The sequence below is a fragment of the Megalobrama amblycephala genome, linkage group LG18 (genome assembly GCF_018812025.1).
Source record: "Megalobrama amblycephala isolate DHTTF-2021 linkage group LG18, ASM1881202v1, whole genome shotgun sequence".
NCBI classification, from domain to species: Eukaryota; Metazoa; Chordata; class Actinopteri; order Cypriniformes; family Xenocyprididae; genus Megalobrama; species Megalobrama amblycephala.
The window spans coordinates 11,412,568-11,435,033 of record NC_063061.1 but is presented as its reverse complement, the minus strand read 5'-3'; the positions used below and the strand labels follow the sequence as shown (position 1 = coordinate 11,435,033).

General features: G+C 35.5%; 1 protein-coding gene and 1 pseudogene across 1 annotated transcript; both read left to right on the top strand.

The window, feature by feature from the left end:
• The first annotated feature begins 18 nt into the window (after positions 1-18).
• Positions 19-7,112, top strand: LOC125253133 (annotated as a pseudogene).
• Positions 7,113-8,215: 1,103 nt separating this feature from the next.
• chrdl2 (chordin-like 2) lies at positions 8,216-16,265 on the top strand. Its single transcript, XM_048167214.1, has 11 exons — positions 8,216-8,502; positions 9,076-9,188; positions 9,364-9,457; positions 9,570-9,715; positions 10,363-10,456; positions 10,665-10,729; positions 10,870-11,038; positions 14,066-14,254; positions 14,337-14,513; positions 14,877-14,969; positions 15,416-16,265. The coding sequence occupies exons 1-11, from the start codon at positions 8,385-8,387 to the stop codon at positions 15,547-15,549; spliced, it is 1,392 nt and encodes a 463-aa protein (XP_048023171.1). The 5' UTR covers positions 8,216-8,384; the 3' UTR covers positions 15,550-16,265.
• The last annotated feature ends 6,201 nt before the right edge of the window (positions 16,266-22,466 follow it).

Sequence of the window (22,466 nt, the reverse complement as noted above, 5' to 3'; positions counted from 1 at the left end):
TCAACTTGTAAGTTATTCATTGAGTTAAAATCTCAACAGAGTCAGTAAACGCTGTAAGAGCACTACATTTCCCATATCGCTTACCTACGGTTGCTAAGATACCATCCAAGACAGACTTCATGTATTGTTTATTCAGTATGGATCTCAGTGGCTCCGAGTTAACGTAAGTTACGTTTTTAGAGTTACAAAAATGTACTTAATCTTAACGTTTCTGGTTAACTGTTTGTTTGGTCTGTATTTTGTTGCGTAATTGTTCACAACTTGTTGTCTAGGAGATAACAGCTCGCTGAAAGAGATGACAGGATTGGGGATTTACAAATTTGACAATGGAGAAAGTTACCCTTCAAATTGTTTCCCAATAAGATCATATTTTCATCCAAGAAACGAAGGTGATTATTATTCCTGTGATGGCAAAGCTGAATATTTCATCACTCATTACAGTCTTCAATGTCACATGATACTTTAGAAATCATCCTAATATTCTGATTTGGTGCTCAAGAAACATTTCTTATTAGCTTTATTTTTTAGGATTCTTTGATGAATAGTAAGTTCAAAAGAACAGCATTTATTTGAAATTATTTTAACAACTGTCATTTTTTATTTTATCAATTTAATGCGCCCTTGCTGAGTAAAAGTATTAATTTATTTTAAAAACTCTTACTGGACTATGGTGGCAAACATGCCTCTGAACTCTTAGCATTTAAAATAAATAGTTGTATTTATTAAACAGTGCACTGTGATATTTATTTTTAAAGGGGCAGGACACTGGCTCGTAGCACACAGAAATACATTGGAAGAGGAAAGTATCAAAAAGGAAAAATGTTTCAGGATCATGTTTTGAAGTGCACTCTGGGAAACATGAAAAGGGAAGACCAGCAAGTGCAAGCAACACTTTAGATGCTCAACTTTTAGTAAGAATGCTTTAAGAATTAGTAACTGTTTGCTATTAATTCACTCTTTGGTCACACTGTGACACTGATGTTCAATATCTCTCACTGAACACACACTTCCACTATACTTCAGATTAAACTGCATTGTGTGGATAAGCCCTCCGACCTCTGTTCTGTTAACATCAGTGGCCAGCATTTGCAAACGGTAAAGCCCTGTATAAAACACATTATTCAAAGTTTATTTGTTAGTTTAAAGGGTTAGTTCACCCAAAAATGAAAATTCTGTCATTTATTACTTACCCTCATGCCATTTCACACCCTGTAAGACCTTCGTTAATCTTCGGAACACAAATTAAGATATTTTAGTTGAAATCCGATGGCTCTGTGAGGCCTCCATAGGGAGCAATGACACTTCCTCTCTCAAGATCCATAAAGGTACTAAAAACATATTTAAATCGGTTCATGTGAGTACAGTGGTTCAATGTTATTATTATAAAGCGACGAGAATATTTTTGGTGTGGCAAAAAAACAAAATAATGACTTATTTAGCGATGGCCGATTTCAAAACACTGCTTCATGAAGCTTCGGATCATAAATGAATCAGTGTATCGAATCTGCTGTTCGGAGCACCATAGTCATGTGATTTCAGCCGTTGGCAGTGTGACACGCAATCTGAATCATGATTCGATACACTGATTCATTTATGCTCCAAATCTTTCCTGAAGCAGTGTTTTGAAATCGGCCATCACTAAATAAGTCGTTATTTTGTTTTTTTGGTGCACCAAAAATATTCTTGTCGCTTTATAATATTAATATTGAACCACTGTACTCACATGAACCAATTTAAATATGTTTTTAGTACCTTTATGGATCTTGGGAGAGGAAGTGTCATTGCCTCCCTATGGACGAAGGTCTTACGGGTGTGGAACGGCATGAAGGTAAGTAATAAATGACAGAATTTTCATTTTCGGGTGAACTAACCCTTTAAGCCAGTGGTTCTTAACCAGGGGGCCTCAGGAAACTTCCAATAGAGCATCAATGACAATGAATTGAATTGAAATGTTTAAAATAAGAAATAAACAAGCTTTAAAATAACCTGAAACAACTTAAATTTTAGATATTAACTTGGATATTGGATATTATTATCTATGGGTATTATTGTGGACAGTAGAGGGCCTTGGAGTCAAAAAGTTTGAGAACCAATGGTTTAAGCCACATCTGTCATTATTTCACAGAAGGACTTTTCTTTTTTTTTTAACAGGTGAAACTTGAAGGTTTGGAACAATTTGATAACATTGCTTACATAAATGCCTCTGATAACCATTTAACTTTAGGTAATAATTTTATATATATATATATATATATATATATATATATATATATATATATATATATATATATATATATATATTTGACTATATATACACACACACAGTATAGTTTATTTAGTTTAGTTTATTTATTTTTTCCCCCATAGAATCTTTTGGCAGGTTTCCTGCACTGAGGGAATTGGACCTGTCACTGAACAGCCTCCATAACTTTGAGATTCATGCTGAAGAATTCCAGAGATTGGAGGTGAGTTTGCTTAAGGTTGTGATCATATTCTGCTCTTAAATGATTAAAGCAGATGTCACTGAGAATATTGTGATGATCAAAAAACTTGACATTATTTTTTTCCCCACAGGTTTTGGATTTATCTTTTAATAACATAACAGGAGAAAGTATATTAAATCTAGGCCTGTTAGCACATTTAAAAGTGCTCCATCTAACTGGAAACCAACTGCAGATGCTTCCACTTAATATGGCTGGACCTTCTACCTGCCCTGGAGAAAAGTAAATGTTTACTACTTTAGTTTCTTAAAGACTTTATCTAAGCAGCATATGTTCTTATAAATGCTTTGCTTAGCCTTTATTTTAAAAGCTTTACCATTAGTCACGACTTGCGAGTGACTTTTAGCCTAAATTTATAAACACATAGAATCCATAGTTCCTGAGTTTTGTAAAAGAACTACACACAAAGATTCAGCTTAGTTTTTAATGTTTAAAATGACCCTATCATAACTTTTTTCCTTTCTTAGGAAGCACACAAGAGGGTTCCTTGCAATTTCAAAAACTAGAAGTATTGATGCTTGATGACAACAAATTATCATCTCCAGGAGTGTTTATGAGTCTTGCTAACTTACAAAGGTTAGTAAGCTGTTTCTAGAGTAATATGTGGCATAACTCTGGAGATTCTGAAGTTGTTCAAATGAATTCATTTCATCCAAGCAAGACAGATAATTTAACTAATCCTGCATTACATGTGGCAGGTGATTAGGGAATGTAGTAGAATCATATTTATTTATTTTCTGAAAACAATAATTTGCCAAAATAGCAATATTATTTTGCAAAAATCATCATACCACCCAGCATTTGATACTTTTATTCTCTTACAAGAATAAAATTTCAATAATCCTAATTTTCTAAACAAAATGTGCACTCATTACAATCAGTTATTAGTAACATTCGGTAGTCTATCAAATCAGTCTATTTTATTTCATTTTTCTTGGTGGAGACTGACCCCTTGAGGCACAGCCACAAAAATGTTCTTTTAGAATTTTAAACGAAACAGTGCTGTAGCACAAGAAATTACCCGTGTTGTAAACATTAATGTGTTTAAGTGATTAGAGGGCTCTGTTTTGATTTTAAATTATAAACGTGTTAACTAATAAATAAGGAAAATGCAAAATGACGATGCTCACGTTTGACATTTTATTGTTTAGGAACCATTTAAGTGATTTTCACTTTCTCTTTTAAATGAGTTTTTCTTACTTTACTTTTTGTGCGTTTAGGCTCCGTCATCTAAACCTACAAGGAAATTATATCTCAGGAGTACCATTCTTAGAACAAATGGCAACATTACAAGATGACCAGACAGGCATTATTCCACAGAGCATCGGACAGAGCATAAGCCTGATGAATGACAAGAGGATAAAGTGTTAGTATATTTAATAATAATAATAATAATAATAATAAAAGCATTTTAGGTTGGAAAACAAATTGTTTGTATGTTAATGTTTTCCTTTCTTTGCCAAATAGTCTCTGAAATCACTATGAGCCAGCAAAAACCAGAAAAAACATTGGAAGTAGGATTGGAAGTCTCCTGTTTATATATATATATATATTCAGTTTATCATGGGTATTCATCAGCATTTTATAATGTAACCTGTATATCCAATAGGAGGACCAAGCATATCATGAAATGCATTCTGGTTCCTTAAAATACTATGATGATCAGAGAAAGGAGGATAGAGGCTCTTTGGATCTCTGTCTGCCTTTTCCAGAACTTCGTCATCTGAATTTGGCCAACAATGAGGTCTGTGTATTTTCTACTGGTTAAAAAAGCATTTGATTTTCTACAAACATAGACAGCTGAATAAAGTCATTGACAGCAGAGCTATTTGCCACTTTTTCCCCTCTAGATAGCTGAGGAAGAGGCATTGTTGCCTGTGGCATTGTTTCCAAAGCTCAATGAGCTTGTTATTCACTCAAACCCCTTGACAACACAGAGAAGTGGTAAGCTCACACATCCTCGAGTAGGCTCATTGCTATGGTGTTAAATGAACTAAATCTTACACAATGCACATCTTCTATCTGTGTTTTTCAATACAGGCGACCCACCAATGCTGACCTGTTTTCTTCAGGACAAGCTGGGTATTGAGATAACACGAAAAAAGACAACGGATCGCATTAAGCGACATATTAAACTCCCTGTCAATTCTAAAAGAAAGGTGTCACAAATTTAGAAGTTTGTATTTTGTACTTAAAGGTCCCGTTTTTCGTGTTTTTTTGAAGCTTTGATTGTGTTTATAGTGTGCAATATAACATGTGTTCATGTTTCGCGTGTAAAAAAACACAGTATTTTTCACATAATTTACTTATCTGTATACCGCTGTTTCCACTGTCATAAAAACGGGCAGATGACTTCCTTGTTCTATGAAGTCCCTCCTTCAGAAATACGTAACGAGTTCTGATTGTGCCAGCGGTTCCTGTGTTGTGATTCGACAGCAGCTTAGCGAACCTTGCCCGGAAAGGTCACGCCTCTTACCATAACGTGGAGATGCACGCGCTCAGTGTTATTGTAAACATGTCTTTAATTTTACCCTATCAATTTGAGCCGGAATCAGACCCGGTGATTGGACTGCGGGATGAAAATAACAGCGTTTCGACGACATGGCGACAAACACACTCTACAAACGCAACTCTTGTGTATTCCTGTGGGCAGAGGTTAGTCAAAAAACTGTTTTAGTGACGTCATTAAAGAAGGAAGTAGAGGGATGTAGTCCAAACTGGCCGTTCGATGTAGGCGACTTCTGTTAAATAAAATATCTCGCTTGGCATTGAACTTTGAGCTTTAAAATTTTACAGATTTTATTTATACTCTAACAACAACATTACACACTAACTAAAGTTTGAAACATGGGATCACGAAGAACGGGACCTTTAATGTTTTTGAAGTAAACCTTTTCAGAAAGCAGTTTAACCTTCCACTTACATTTTCAGGTGAGAACTACAAATGTTCCAAAATTTCCTTCGATCGTGGCAAATCAAAATGCTACAGAACCACTCTGCCCAAAGAAAATTATTGGAGAAGATAGTCCTCTACCCTCAGAGTATGGATTAATGCATGTATTTGGCTTATCGTCTCAAATAAGCATTGAAGAAGAGGAAGACATTGCCATGGCCCAGGAGCATTTAGACTTGACAAGTGCAGACACATCCTTTGAGACGAATCAAAACGCAGAAGCCGTTCTTTGTGACAGAGGTATTTTTTGTACCTAAATCTACACATCAAGACTTGTGCGATGTGCATGTTAGAAAACTTTTTTGTTTTATTTCATTTTCTAGATTAATGGCCTAAATGAATCTGAATACCAAGAAGAGCTGGATGGATGCAAAGGAAACCAACCTGGAGATGAAAAAAGCCATAGCATGTCCAGAAAAACTGATTGGTTACGAAATCTTGCTTGATGACTCATCTGAACCAGAAATGCCTGAGATTTCTGGTAAGAATTTTTCTTAAACTCTTTGGTTGACCTGTTGCTTTGTTTGAATCAGTGCCGATTTGTTTGTTTGTGTTGTCATTTATTTCTCTTGACGCAGGAATTCAACATGCCGTTAGGGTTTTGGAGCACACGCTCAAGAACCTGCTTGTGTACAGAGATTCTAAAGCAAATCTGGAGCTTCCTCAGAAGCCGTACACCGAAAGAGAGAAAAGGGTCAGTGGTCATTCATTGGCTCTATACTGTGCAGTCAGCATGTAAACCGAATTAGATATTAATGCCATTATTGAATCCTGGGTCATCTTTTATGAATAACACAGCAGGAACATTCTTTTCACAGATTAGAAATCTGCCACCTTTGGGACCAAAGAAGTCTAAGGGAGAAAAAGTTGAGGAACTTCTCACCCAAATAAAGGAGACGAAAACAATAAGCAAAGTTCCCTTAGGTAACAGATGCTTCCTTTGTCATTTTATAGCAGGCTTGACTTACACTTATTTATTAAAATGACAAAACCAAGATGGAACCTTAGTGTAATTAAGCAAGTCAAGCCTAGAGATGCTATTTCAGAGGACATATTTTCCAACTGAGCACGCAAATAAATGTCATCATTAACTAGCAGGTCACTGCAGAGATGTTATAGTGATTGTGCGGCACTGTTTACTTTGAAATGCTCTATTTGGCTCTGCAGCTGTTCCTCTATTATTTCAACACTTAACAGATTGCTAGTGTGTTGCGCTGCATAAATGAACTTCAGTGCAATGATTGTGGATATGGCATCTAGGAAACCTCCAAACTACTTTTAATATGAATAAATTGAAATTTAATGTAGCCTTGCTCATTGAACAATATTAAATGCAGCTTCATATATTCTCTATCCAGATAATGTACTTAAAGGAGGGAATGATATTTGTAAGAGAGAATATGAAGAAGCACTAACTTTGCTGAAGGACATGAAAAGGAAGTACAGGACGGCCCATTTGAAAAGAGTGGAACAAGCAGCACAGATTGAGACTGAGAAGACATGTAATCTAAACTAACAGGTGCTTTACTTTCTGCTTTTTCATGAATCAGTTTACTGGAGACTTACTTAATCACTATTAAGATATTGGAGAGATGGTGACAAATTGTGATTTTTTTTGTATTAATTACAAATAAACAGTATATGTCATTTCTGTCAGATATATAGAGTTTGGGTTATTTATTCTCATCATGTGCTGAAAACTTACATTTTTAGAGGTATTTGTTTTACCTCATATTCAGTATATTCCCTTAGGGATTGCCTCAAAGAAGCCTTTTTCATATCAAGATTTGGTCACTGGTTATTTTATTATGGCAAGAGTTAGATTGTTAGGTCTTTTGAGTGTTTTGACACAATAAAATAAATATATATGATTGGTAATTTGCAGAAAGTGTTTTTTTTTTTTTTTTAATTATCTCATATTTTTACCTGAAATATTTTAGCTTTTGTCATTATGGAATGTTAATGTTTTGAAAGGTGAAGAAAAGAAATGAAAATGAAAAGAATTTAAAAAAACTGACTGGAACTCTGAGTAATTTTATAATACCACTGTCAATTTTAATGTTAATATATTTACAACAGGACTAACAATAACAATGTATAAGCTGCTCCCAAAACATTATTATTATTATTATTATTTATAACATTATTATTACACCCTTACATAATTTTACATGTAGTAATTATGCCGTGGTATATATATATTTTTATTACATACAAGCTTTTATTATTTATTACATAAAAATAGTATAAAAATACATTAAAAAATATTAAATAAACATATCAGAATAATAGCATATTTATGTGATTAAATCCAAATGTGCAGTATGCTGATATGCTATATATATATATATATATATATATATATATATATATATATATATATATATATATTTTAAATGAGTAGGAACTCAATGAGTAGGTTATATATATATATATATATATATATATATATATATATATATATATATATATATTAATGTCATTACACGTTTCATTTTAATATATTTACAATAGGACTAACAATAACAACAGGTAAGCAGCTCCAGAAAATAATTACATAATTAAAAAATTTTACTTATAAATGTGCCATGCTTGCTTTTATCTTTATTACATAAAAGCTTTTATTATTTAGTAAATTAAAAATATATATTTTTTAACATATCCGAATAATATCAGATTTCAATATCAGATTTCATTTATTTTTTTATCCTTATATCCAAATGCTTGCTGATAATATCCAGAAGTTCACTTTTTTTCATAACTAAACATTCATTGTTTGTAAAGATGTTTAAATAATGTTTGTACAAGACAGCGAACAAGTTGGTTTTCCTGTAGGAGGCGCTTTTGATAAAAACCTAGAGGCGCTGTAGAAACTCCCACAGACCATCGTAGTTATAAAGTGCGGAGAAGTTTGAGAAGACAAATCGTGCATGTCCAGAGTTTTCTGGAATATGAAGAAAAGAATGAACTACTTGAGACATCTTTTCATTTTGGTCATAATTCGATGCTTCGTTCAGGGTGAAACAGAGGCAATACGACCAGGAAAAAGTAAGTGATTCCATCAAAGAATATTTTATTAGTAAATGGGCATCACACTTCGATGCATCCTTCTACCAGCCATACGACTGTGAAAATGCTGTGATGAAGTTACATAATACAAGTTCCTTTTTAACGGCGCTTTCAGTATTTTTAAAGTCATGAAAGTAGGTGTCTATTGTATCCTTTATTAACATATGTGTAGACAATGAGATTATTATAGACATTTTTTTAAAGGAAAACAACAAAAATCCAATAACCTTATTTTATTTTATTTTATTTTATTTTATTTTATTTTATTTATTCGTTGTTTTGGTCTCCCCATCCATGTTTGCTAATTATATATTAATTCTCCCTCAATATATTTGTAGGTTCTAGTGAATATTAATTTTTTTTTCTCTTTATTTGTCTTTTTAATAAATATCTTAGTACCATGTAAAATGGCTAAATAAACTGTAAAAATGTCAAGTTTTTTTTTTTTTTTTAAAGCTATAGCTTTATCAGAAAATGTAATATTTCTGGAATTTAAACATTCTTGATATAAATCCCAGCAATGAAATGATTATGTGTTTGTGTTGCATGCAGTGTCAGATGTTTTTTGCACTTTTAAAGAGAAGACATACAGGCCAGGTGAAAGCTGGCATCCCTATTTGGAGCCCTTTGGATTCATGTTCTGCATGCGCTGTACTTGCACAGAAGTATGTATCCAACTTTTTTAAGCCTAATTACTGTTTTAAGTTTTATAATGCCATAGTTTTTTAGTTAAAGGATGCAGTTGATCATTCATGAATTGTGTGCATGCACTTGTCAAATGCACATACTGTGTGTAATGTCTCAGTGTTTCCGTCTACTCTCATGTGGGTGTATGTACAGTTAGGTCATGTGAAATGCAACAGCATCAAATGCCCTGTGCTGCGATGTGAAAATCCAGTGACTAACTCACAGCAGTGTTGCCCTCGTTGTGCAGGTATCGCATCACATTTTTTATGTGGTGGTTCAATAAATTAATATGCATGATTCTGGTACATTTTTATTTAAACCGTCTGACTTATGCATATTATGACTATTCTCATAATCAGATGAGCACAGAACTCCTGCTGGTCTGCGGGCACCCATTAAAACCTGTAGGTATAATGGAAGCATTTACCAAACAGGGGAAACCTTTGCCAACCATGAGCTCTTCCCATCCCGTCAGTCGAACCAGTGCGTCATGTGCACTTGCTCTGTAAGTATGTTTTTGCATTCATTGTTGTTGCATTCACCATAGTACATCTCTCATCTCTCTTGCGAACATAGGGATCTAACCACAATAAGTTTAAAAATCGTTTAAAGTTTTTATAGTGTTCTGAAAGACTGAGTGAGAGAACAGGTGAAAATGCAGAATTTCAGTAGAGCGTAGTGCTAGCAATGCCAAGATTATGGGTTCCATGTATACTTTGAATGCAATGTTAGTCATTTTGAAGAAAAGCGTCTGCTTTAAAAATGAAATATAAATATAATGCTCAGTAAACACAATGCTTTTTCCATAGTCATAACTGCAGATGAGAATTCATTACCCAAATAACTACATGGTTTCAGGAACAGACACACAGAAAAAACAAATTAAGCATTTTAAGAATAACGTCTTCATTAATTTTGGGTTTATGGTTAAAATTTTATTACAATAAATGAAATCATGTACCATTTCAAAAGGTTATGTCTCCTTCATAAGTTGCATATGTTATTGAGATATTTTCTGGACTCATTTGGCATCAATTTAAAAAATGAGCAAATAGCATTATTAACACAATAAATTGTCCAATATTGTCAGACACTGATGTTGCAGTGCTGTTTTTTTTTTTTTTTTTTACATTTTCTTCTTTTTCATTAAAGAATGGAAATATATTCTGTGCATTGAAAACCTGTCAGCCCATTACATGCTCCTCACCAGTGTCAGTCCCGGACACTTGCTGCTTGGTGTGCAAAGGTGACGATATATTTGCAATTTCCTTTTTCCAATTTAAAGAATTGTAGCCAATTTCAGTTATATTATAGGATGCAAATGCTGCTGAGATGTATTTATTTTAGGGTGAAATTGGATGTTAGTGGTTAGTGGATGTTAGTGTATTTATATTTTAATTCCACCCCTTATTGTGATTAAAAAAAAAATAACATTGTTTACTTTGAATAAACAGAAAGTGCAATTGATATCAATTCTGCATCATTTGAGGATGGAGGACAGCAACTGAACAGAGGAGTTGTATGTATCTTCTTTTTCAAGAGACTCACTGTACTACTTAAAATGTTTTTTATTGTCTCATTGATGTTACTCTTTAATAGAATGATATTTAAACAAGTCCAGAGTTACAACGTTTGTTTTTATGTGTCCTGAAAAACAAGAGGCATTCTGTGGATCAGTGTGCTGCGGAACAGGTCAGGGGTCGCTCAGTTAGGGCCACACCATCGACACTGCGGGGGTCTCCCAGAGGCCTCAACCTGCAGACACTACACCTCAAGGGAGCTGCCGAAACTACTGTTAAAATTCTTCTGCAGCGCAAACATCAGAAAGGTAAACAATAGGGCTTTTCACACTTGAACTAGTTAAACCTGGGTCATTCTAAACCCTGGGTGTATGGAATCCTGTGTTATCTTGCTTTATGTTTCAGATTGCTCGAAATAGAGTGCTGCAGGGATGGCGTCGCATTACAAGTAATTCGAGTTACGTAATCAGATTACTTTTTTCAAGTAACTAGTAAAGTAACGCATTACTTTTAAATTTACAACAAAATATCTAAGTTACTTTATTTTCCCATGTATTGACTGACAGTTCTCCTGTCCCCATGTTGAGAGAAATTGTAAGTGCAGAGGTGTTGTGTACGCTATGTGAATATGATGCTTATTGTAGATCTAGACTAAATGTGAGCATTTACTCATGTCACTTGCACAAAAACAGATTCAGTATTTCTCAAAATGAATAAAAACACTGAAAGGCAATCTCGGAATATTGCACAAACCCTTAAAGGTGCCCTAGAACTTTTTTTTAAAAGATGTAATATAAGTCTAAGGTGTCCCCTGAATGTGTCTGTGAAGTTTCAGCTCAAAATACCCCATAGATTTTTTTTTATTCATTTTTTTAACTGCCTATTTTGGGGCATAATTAGAAATGAGCCGATTCAGGGTGTGTGGCCCTTTAAATCTGGTGCTCCACGCCCCAAGAGCTCACGCTTGCCTTAAACAACATAAAAAAAAGTTCAAACAGCTAATATAACCCTCAAAACGGATCTTTACAAAGTGTTCATCATGCAGCATGTCTAATCGCGTAAGTATTTTGATGTTTACAGAGTTTGAGGCTATATACTCCGTGGCTAACGGCTAATGCTACACTGTTGGATAGATTTATAAAGAATGAAGTTGTGTTTATGAATTATACAGACTGCAAGTGTTTAAAATTGAAAATAGCGACGGCTCTTGTCTCCGTGAATACAGTAAGAAACGATGGTAACTTTAACCACATTTAACAATACATTAGCAACATGCTAATGAAACATTTAGAAAGACAATTTACAAATATCACTAAAAATATCATGTTATCATGAATCATGTCAGTTATTATTGCTCCATCTGCCATTTTTTGCTATTGTCCTTGCTTGCTTACCTAGTCTGTTGATTCAGCTCTGCACAGATCCAGACGTTCTGCCCTTGTCTAATGCCTTTCATAATGTTGGGAACATGGGCTGGCATATGCAGATATTGGGGGTGTACACCCCGACTGTTACGTAACTGTTCTTTGGAGGTCTTTTAAACAAATGAGATTTATATAAGAAGGAGGAAACAATGGAGTTTGAGACTCACTGTATGTCATTTCCATGTACTGAACTCTTGTTATTCAACTATGCCGAGGTAAATTCAATTTTTGAATCTAGGGCACCTTTAACATTTGTCAAAACTTTTTGTTGTTATTAAAAAACAAACAAACAAGCCCAGCCCAGGTGAGAAAAAGTAATGCAAAAGTAAAGTAACTTTTAGGGAGTAACGCAATATTGTAACGCAATATTCGTTTTGCTCTGCTGGGTGCAGTTGTGGCCTAATAGTTAGAGAGTCGGACTTGTAACCCAGAGGTTGCGGGTTCGAGTCTCAGTACCAGCAGGAAACGTAGGTGGGGTGGTGTGAATGAACAGTGCTTTTCATTCTCATTACCCACAACTGAGCTCCGGGTGTGTGTTTACGGTGTGTATGTGTTCAATACTGTGTGTGTGCACTTGGATGGGTGAAATGCAGAGTACGAATTCTGAGTATAGAACAGCATACTTGGCCACACATCACGTCATGTCACTTTCACTTCAATTTACAACTTAAATTACATACACCCTTACTGAAGTCGCAAATTTTGAAGCTTTTATGTTAATTTTTAAAAAATGTATATTTTTTCTAAGTAACTATAAGAATGTTTGGGGTACAAGTGTGTGCGGTTTACATTGTAGAGCAAAACATCCAAATATCGTCAAGTTATGTTTACCGCAGACCTTATTTTACTTTAAAAACAAACAAATAACAACAACAACAAAAAACATTATTAAATCCCATAGAAAATTTTTAAGGGAACCTCTGGCATATTAGTCTTCCGGGTTTTGACGTCATGCCTGCAGCACTCTATTAACCTGGGGTTGACCCAGCTAATCCTGGGTATTCATAACTCTTCTCTCTATGTCACAATTTGACATTTTTCCCCTCAAACGCTGAAACATAGCCTGCTGTTTATTCATGTGAATATGAGGCACGTGATTGGCTATCTGTTGCTAAGCATTTAGCTGTAACCTCATCATTTAATGTCAAATCAAGTCACCTTTATTTATTTTTACAATGCAGATTGTGTCAAAGCAGCTTTACAGTGATAATTTTACAGTAAATTAATTTTGGCTGCACAACAGCTCTTAAAGAAAATGGTGCCATTGTCCAGCTTAAGTAAATTCAGTATTCATTCCGTTGTTAAAAAAATCAATAGTTATTAATGTAGTTCGCATAAAATGGTGTCAATGCAGGCAGATCAAAAACATTGTTGAATATCAAGTGTCCCCAACTAAGCAAGCCAAAGGTGACAGCAGCAAGAAACCCAAACTCCACCAGGTGACAAACATGTGATAAAAAATGGAGAAAAAAACCTTGGGAGAAACCAGGCTCTGTCGGTGGGGCCAGTTCTCCGCTGGCCAACAGCGAACAGTACGTGATTATGATTCAGGTAGCTTTATAGGTCATAAATCCGATTGGGATTGCAACAGTCAAAATGTTTAATCCAGTTCTATACGGATGGCAGTGCAATGTGGGGTTAATACTGTTAATACTGCAAAAGTGATGCTAACTCTGCTCCTTAATGGGGTTTCATAACCCTGAGTAAAAAGCAGCACAAACCCCTCAAGTGTGAAACGTTCCTTTACCCAGGGTTTAAAAGCAGGGTTTAGAACGACGATAACCCAGGGTTAAGCGCAATATGAAAAGCCCTTTTAATGCACCACTGACTGAAAATGTCAGGAATTGCTTATCAAAATCCAATAAAGTCATATCCTGTCAAAGTAATGTAGGGTTTCTGACTTTGTCTAAGCTTGTGTGTACAGTGGCAAGACCTATTCTCATGGTGACGTGTGGCACCCCGCGCTGGGGAAGGTCTTGGACTGCATTCTGTGCACCTGCAGGGACGGCTTTCAAGAATGCAGGCGCATCACGTGTCCCAACCAGTATCCATGCCAAAATCCCATAAAGATAGAGGGGAAATGCTGTAAGATTTGTCCAGGTAGGCATATCAGTGATATCATATGTGCAATGATTTAAACTTTCATGTTTTCTCAGTTTTTTTTTTTTACTTGTGTTTCCAGAGCTCAAAGCAGAGAACAACAGGACGGAGTGCTACCTTGCTCAGGACAATAACAGTCTCCTGGTGTATAAAGTTGAAACCTCATCAGCTGCTCAGTCGGAAGATAAAGTACGGATGATTGCCATCGAGAGACAAGGAGCCACGGAAGTGGAGGTGCAAGTCTGGAAAACCGTTGAAGGTGATGTTGGTGATTTAAACAAGTTATAATATAGATAATGTTTGGTAATTCCAGACTATTATAGTGTTAAACATTATTTCTATCAGCCCTGGAACAACCTATTGTTGGAGAGGAAAAACAGAGAGAAAGATTCTTTCACTTTACTAGATTTCATCCAAATTCTTAGTCACTGACCTAGATATGCAATTTTATAAATCTTTGCCAACTCTCAGCTGCAAAGTAAGGTTGCTTATTTTAGCTCTATGGCACTGGAATTAGGTGCCTGAGCACCGATGGTGTGAGGACTCTATTGGAATTGCTCTGTTTATGATGTTTTATTATTGTAGTGTTATTACTTTAAAACTTGTCTTCTAATCTTTGCAGGTGTTTTGCATCTGATGGAGACAGGAGACGTTCAGAAGAAAGATCTCATCGAGCATCCGGAAAATTACATCTTGCTGACCACATTAGATGAGGGTTTGTTTCAATTTTTTTTTTTCATTTCACCAAACTAGTTTTGCATTAGTTGGCAAAATGAGATATTTAAACATTCAACTGAGTATTTTGATAGTTACAATTGAGTTTGAATTGAACACACTGAACATTTGAGATGAATAAAAGGTAAATTTATACCTCTGCTAATATATATGTTTTAAACAACCATGAAAAGAGACTTATTTTTGAGCTTAGAGGTTTTTTCAGCTGCCAGGAAATATGATAAGGTAGAGGAGACTAAAGGAAATTGAATGTCTGATGTGTAGATTTTTATTTCCTCTTTAGAAATTTTCTTTCTATTTGAGCAAGTCACTCTTGATGCATTGCATTGGCTGTTTCAGCTTAAACGTTGAAGTGCCAGACAGACAGGCCTGTTTCACACTGTACGCTAAAGCAATCCGTATTGAACTGTCTTTCTGTTTGCACAGACACTTGGAGAAAGTTCAAAGAAGAAGAGGACAAGCAGAAGGACTTCAGTAAGATTAGGAGCTGTGAAGATGGAATCAAGGAAGTGGTGAAGTACTTAAACCCTGAACAGCTGGACAGTCTTTGCACTTCTTAGTCTCCTCCCCGCTCTAACACTGTGCCATCCCAGTCTGACACTCATTTTATTACCAGAAGTACACACACACCCACACTCACACAATGTGCATGTAGTACAAAACCAGATGCTGGCAGCAGGTAGTCTAAAGATCTCGTTTATTACTATGAGTCAGTTTATCGCAAGTCTTTATGAGTTTGACGTCCCAGAATTCTTTCTTTTTTTCAGAAGCCTTTAGGTCAGCTATTTTTCTTGCATTGCAAAAAAAATGCATGTTTGGTAAGAAAAGTAAGTGAATATATACTATTTGGCTTGGAATTATGAGGAAGAAAAGGTTTAAAGCAATCCTCATCATTGAAAGAGGAAATGATGTATGTAATTTTAGCAGGCATCCAATGTATGTACATAAGAGAAAAAACAAAGGATGATGTGGACAGCTTATTGGCCGGAATGCTTTTATAAAGTTGATGTAGGCCACATTTTTTTCCACTGTACTTAGTTATACGCTACTCATATATGTAGCATGGATAAACAAAAAATACACTATTTATTGTAAAGTCAAAGCAGCCAACATCGTCATTACTTCAATAGATTTTTTTTTTTCTTCTGTGCAGAAAATGTTTTGCATTGTAATGTGTGTAGCGTGTATATTGATCTGGTTATGTATAACTCGTATGCACTTAAAATGATGACAAATATATTGGGCTGATGTCCTGACTAAACAATATCAAATCTTATTTAGGAGCTGAATTTCTATTATTGTTTAAACTATGCTTTCAAAAGATATTATGGCCTAATGCATTAAATGTAAAGAGGATCATATTTTTTTATAATGTAGATAATGTTGAGTTTTTGCAGACTTTTATGCCTCTTTGTCGCCATCTCTGTTTGAAACCTGCAATTGCAGTTATTTGCGGAATTATCATCTTTACGTGGGTTGTGCATCGGCACGGCTCCTCAGCATGGATGAATCTAATGTTTTGAGGAGAATGTGTGGCTGTCAGTCACCGCACCGATGGATACTGTACTCCGGAATCACAGATTGTAGTCTTGAAAGTATGACCAAAATAAGAATTTTAACCGGAAAACGTCATCTGAACAAGTAACAAATCTGCCACTTTTGTTCTGACCAACTGAGGAGAAAAAAAACGCAACAACAATAAATCGCGCTACCAGTGGTGATTAAATCTAACGATCGCTTAGCTCATATCACATCAAACCGTGCAAATTATTATTATTGTTATACTTTGTTCTCAAATTGTTAATGTTAACAACACCAGCATTGCGTGAATGTATTTAGTGTGTATTAGCGTTACTTGTAGATTTCAGTTTCTGTACAGTCTAATCTCTAAAGTTATCTTGTCATACCATACAATCCGCCATCAAAATGATAAGTTTAATTATCCCAGCTGCTGTGAGAAAAGGCTATAAATGACCCGTCACCTGCAGCATCCTCACATGCAATATAGCCTCCTTCTTTATGTAAACAGATGTGAGGTAATGACGCAAAGACGAATAGCGGCATGCTCAAATTTCCTGCGGAAACCCACCAGTACCACTCGAATTAGAAAACATTATTACAAGCTTACTGTTGTGAATCGGGCTAAGGTAAGGAGAACACTGGCTGGTTTTGAACACTGGCTGGTTATGTACTTGCTCAAAAACTGATTTGAATAATTTTTAAAAAAAGGTTACGGACTGCAGCTTTAAGTATCAAACATTCATGTGCTAAAGCAGGTCATTAGTTCACATGATCATGGATACTGATGAGAATCTTTTCATAATGTTGTAAATGAGCAGCAGACATGTTTACTTTGAGCTGAAACGAACAATCCGTTGCGGCATAAATTAGTAGAAACCTGTTGCTGCTCGTCATCATGACGAGCTCCTGACATTGTTTGTTCTTCGGTCGTGCTAATCACAACGAACCGAGACGGCCCGCCGAACCCAGATTGGGGCAGTTCAGGGAGTTGTGACTAATATCCCTTCTCTTCAGACCCCAAAAGCCCACTTTCCTCTTCTGTCACAATGAGTCATTGTGCTGGCCGCACACAAAGTGCCAGACGGTGCTGCTCATCTCTCACTGAAGGCCTGACAAAATATTTTGAAACAGAAGCCCCTCAGTTGCAGACCTTAATAGTCACACAATGAAGCTGTGAATTATTTCCGCTGGCTGTTGGATCTAACAGTTTCTGGCAATTTGTTCTCTTTGAACGGCTTTGGAGGGAGACAAAGGGGATTTTACTGTGCACTCCTATTTCATTTTCTCTCTTTGTGTATGTTAGTTTAAGGGGATGGTCGGACATCCCGTTTGATGCGTACGCTGGCCGCCGTTTCACAAAGAGAGCCTTTTGTTACGTCGAGAACCTTTCAATTTGTTATGTCCGTGTTGATTTGATGGAGTCTGAAATGGCTTCAGCTTCCCGGGGTTCAACGCTTGCGAATTTGATTTTAAACATAACCATATTGGCACCTTCACTTTTGGCTAAAGGTTGTGAATTCACAATAAATAGCATTCAGCTATGCATGCATGCTTAGTCTTGGCTCTGGCAATCTGAACAGCTGGGGGCAGTCACTGGGTATAAATCAGGTGAATGGGTCAGTTCTCTGTGTGAGTTTTCCTGCTCAGCTTTGCTTCCCATTGTTACACGTAAAAGTGTAAATGGAGTTACTTTTTATATCACTACAAGTTTCGGCAGCTATTTGAAAGCCAGCTAGTACTATTTGTTGTATTACTCTTGGATTTGTACTCTTGTCTGAGTAATGCTATGTTGTAGAACATCCCAAGTGAAGGCAGGTGATAAAACTAAGTGCAGTGGTGGACGATGTACACTCGAGTAATAGTACAGATACCCTAGTAAAATATTACTCCAGTAAAAGTGCAAGTACTCCTTTTCATTTTTACCTTTTACATTTAATTGTGTTAAAAATAAAAAGTACTAACTGATAAACTATGTTTATATATTTTGCCCATTTATTCCATCCTACAAAAAGGAAAATTAGTGGATGAAGAAGTAACTGATTCATGTATTGGATGTGGTAATGATATATTTATTGATCTGCAAATAAGCAAAACAGTTTTAAGCAATAAAATGACTGACTACAGGGGGACTTTAAATTAAATATTAAACATTAACAGGAAAAAAATGTTTAAGTATGTACTTTTGGTGATCAAAAATCATTTTTTTCCTGTGAAAAAAAAAAAATCTTAATGCCTTAAAATAGCTTGAATGTAACTCTACACCCTTGCCTCATTTAATATACACAGATCTATGAATATGATAATTAGCCCTGCCTCCACTCACTCACGGTACAGGACTTGCTACTGCCAATACATTCACGACAGCTGCTGTGAGCAAGTAAGAGATGCTGCTGCTGTACAATATATCGAACATGAATTAGCCATAGCAGATCTATACAGGTGGAGCTGGGGAAGGTGGAGGGTTTCTGAAGCTAACACAGCGCTACCAAAGTATTTGAAGGTTGAGCGCACAAGCTCATTGGCTACTTATACAGCAGGAACCAATCAGCCGTGCCCTTTAGATAACGATGTGATTATGAGCAGGCTGAGTTAAAGGACCTATTAGACTGTGCTATCTAGAGTTTCATGACAGAACTTTGTATTTTTTTCCTGTTCTTACACATTTTGAGTCAGGAATGAACAATTAAGTGAATTGTTATGTACACTTGCGATTTCCTCAGATTGAAATAACGAGGAACTAAATGTTTTTATCAAATGTAGTGGAGTAAAAAGTATGATAACAAAGTAAAAGTTTTCCAAAATAAAAATACTAGATAAAGTATATAAAGTACAGATACTTAAATGTACTCAAACTCAGTAAAGAAGTAAAAAATACTTTGTTAATGTCCACCACTGCGAATATGTAATGTTTCTGCCTCTGAACTGCTGCTCTGCACGGCGCCTGCAGATTCACAGTCTCTAAGCAACTGAAACAAGTTTCAAAGGGAGCTAAACTGGGTTAAGATAATTAACTCTGATGGATTGGTTAGCTTTCGTAGCTGATTAAGGTGTTCATGTAAACTGTGAATTAATGTGCCATCCAAATACTTCAGAAATCTTCAGAATTTTTTTTTGAACGCCCCCCTCCCTCTCTGCTTACTTGAGTTGGCCCTGATCATTTCAGCCAAAGATCTGAATCATGTTAAGCAAGCACTGAGTGGCCTGTCAAGAACAATCCAGTCATGGATCTGCTTTTCCTGATGCCTACTGCTTAAGGTGCAAGAGGGAAAAACAATGGTAAGGAATCATTACACAATATTAAAAGGGCATTCCACTTAAAAACGATTGTCACCGTAATCATTTACTCACCTGTGTTGTTCCAAACCCGTATGATTTCTTTCTTCCGCAGATCAAGAAAATAAATATTTTGAAGAATGTCCACGCTGTGCAATAAAAGTGAAGAAGTCACCATAATAAAAGTGTACAAAATTTCAAATCTTCTAAAGGCCCGTTCACACCAAGAATGATAACTATAACAGTAACTATATTTGCATCTACACCACCGAACGATAACGGTCTGTTTATTCTAAGCTCAAACGCTGCGGTTTTAAAGTGTACAACATGTTTGTGTTGCATTTACAAGGCTTTAACCAGCAGATATCCTCAGCATGCTATATTAAAAGTCAATATAATGGAATAAAAACAACGCCTAGTCTTTTTCACTGCAGCTTCAATGGAAGCAAGACAATGGATACCTTTTACCTTTTATGTTACGCTGTTTGCTAGTCTTGGATGATGAATAACATTTCTCACCATTTATTCGAGGATATGACCGACTGTTTTCCATGTATCCTTGAAAAGGGGAGTTGACGTGTCAAAAAGTGGTGGTCTCCACAATGTCGTCTGCCATTTTAAATGCGTGAGCCCTTGAAGGATTAATTCACTTCAGAATTAAAATTTCCTGATAATTTACTCATCCAAGATCCAAGATGTTCATGTCTTTCTTTCATCAGTCGAAAAGAAATTGGGTGCGTTCACACTTGTCATGTTTGGTTTAATTAAAACGAGGAGGGACTCAGAGTGTGCGCCCGGAGAAGACAACTCACTCAAAAGTATACGAGAAGAAGGGATGAGGTGACGTCTGTAGGGACAGTGGGACAAGTTCTAAAACAACGTTAAATTATGGTAAGGCAAAAGGTCTAAGCCACCGGAGGCCGATTTAAGTAACGTAAATAAATAAAAAGGAAGAGGGGGAAAACATGCAAAAGATAAAGGCATGTATGCAGCTTACTCATATCGTAATAATAGTAGGCAAATAATAAAATATAGGGTAAGGTGACCAGATTTCTGAAATGGAAACCAGGGACATTTCCTATTTGAGTGGTCAAAATATCACCGAAATCTCATTTGTTATTAATATTAATAAAAAACGGGGACAATACATTTTGGAAGGTTTTTGTTTTTTAATTGTTCACTGTAAATCCTAATAAGTTGAGACTACTCAAATGATTTGAGGAAAGTGATTCCCTCAGTTCAATTGAGTAATGGGGTAATTAACAACTCAATTTAATTGAGTTGACCTAATGTGGTCTTTTCATTGAATTAACTTAAATGTTTAAGTACAGATAACTTGAAAGGTAAATAAGGGTTCCCTATGTCATTACATTAATAATAATTATGAATTAATTTTATTATTAGGATTTTTGGTCTGGTTTTAATACAATTCACCAAAAAACTATTACACTACTAACCAGGCCTAACTAAAAAAAGTATTACACTATTTTGAAAAATCACATTACAAAATTAAAACAACATAAATATGAGATAAGATAAATAAAAAGGCATTAACAATATTTTTAACATTTATTATTGAATTTAATATTTTCATTTTCATGAGCTGTACAGAAATTACAACTTTTTAAACGTTTAACTATTATTTTGCATTTTAGACTCATTTTAAGCACTAAGTAAGTTGAAAGTGTATTATTATTTTATTATAATTGTTTTATTTATTCATATCTGAGTGTACCTTCACCTCGTGATACAGTTAAGACGTGTGTGGAAATTGCTGCTTTGTGACTGAGGACGTTTAAATTGTCCAAAACAATCCAGCACCCTGTTGATGCCCTGTTATAAAACACAAAACCGTATTACTTTAATTTAACATGAATAGTTAGTATGTTACTACCTTAAAAGTTGAAACCAATAACGATGTTTCTTTTGATAATTGATGATAATGGCGCTCTGCTCCGGTCCAGGTTACGTTCTTCATGAAGTAGCGGCGCGCGCGCGACCAAGTGTAGCAGTGACAGTGTAGCTGCACGGCCCCCTCTGTTGGTGAATATAATTACTACACGATTGCTCCGATAACCAACAGGCTGCTGTGTGTTGGGCGGGCTTTTCTGCAATGTATTTGCGGATTATTTTGAACGAGCTATAAAACGGAGACATTTCCGGGGACTGCTCCAGTCGGGGACGGAGCACCAAACATTTTATGTTAAATCCACTTTAATAAAGATCTACATTTCTAAATTTCATTCATAGTGATAGACATGAAAAATGTGCCTGGGTTTAGTGGACGATTACTGCCATCTACTGGAAAGCAAACACTTAATTAAATTAAAATTATAATAACATGAATTTTTAACTACAGCCACTAGATGGCTAGAGAATTAGTCAATGGTTAACATTTTAAAATTATTATTATAACTATAAAAATAACTCTATATCAAATTTTTAGCATCTATCATTTGTACTATCATGGGTATTTGAATATATTTTTGAAAAATACTATTAATTACAAGGCTGTAGAGAACCGTGCACTATTGCAGACTTATATACTGAGGTTTTAATTACATTATTTTAATATAGTCAGTTGTGAATTAAAGTGGGCCGGTCTAAGGCATGAAACTCCAGGGCTGAAAATGAGTCCCAATCCGGCCCTGCTCAGCACACAGCATTGTTTTGGATGTTCGGT

Coding starts and splice junctions, on each gene's coding strand:
- chrdl2 (XM_048167214.1), top strand. CDS start 8,385: ATGTCCAGAGTTTTCTGGAATATGAAGAAAAGAATGAACTACTTGAGA. Junction 9,458..9,569: donor GTGTTGCCCTCGTTGTGCAG/GTATCGCATCAC, acceptor TCTCATAATCAG/ATGAGCACAGAACTCCTGCT. Junction 10,457..10,664: donor TTGCTGCTTGGTGTGCAAAG/GTGACGATATAT, acceptor TTGAATAAACAG/AAAGTGCAATTGATATCAAT.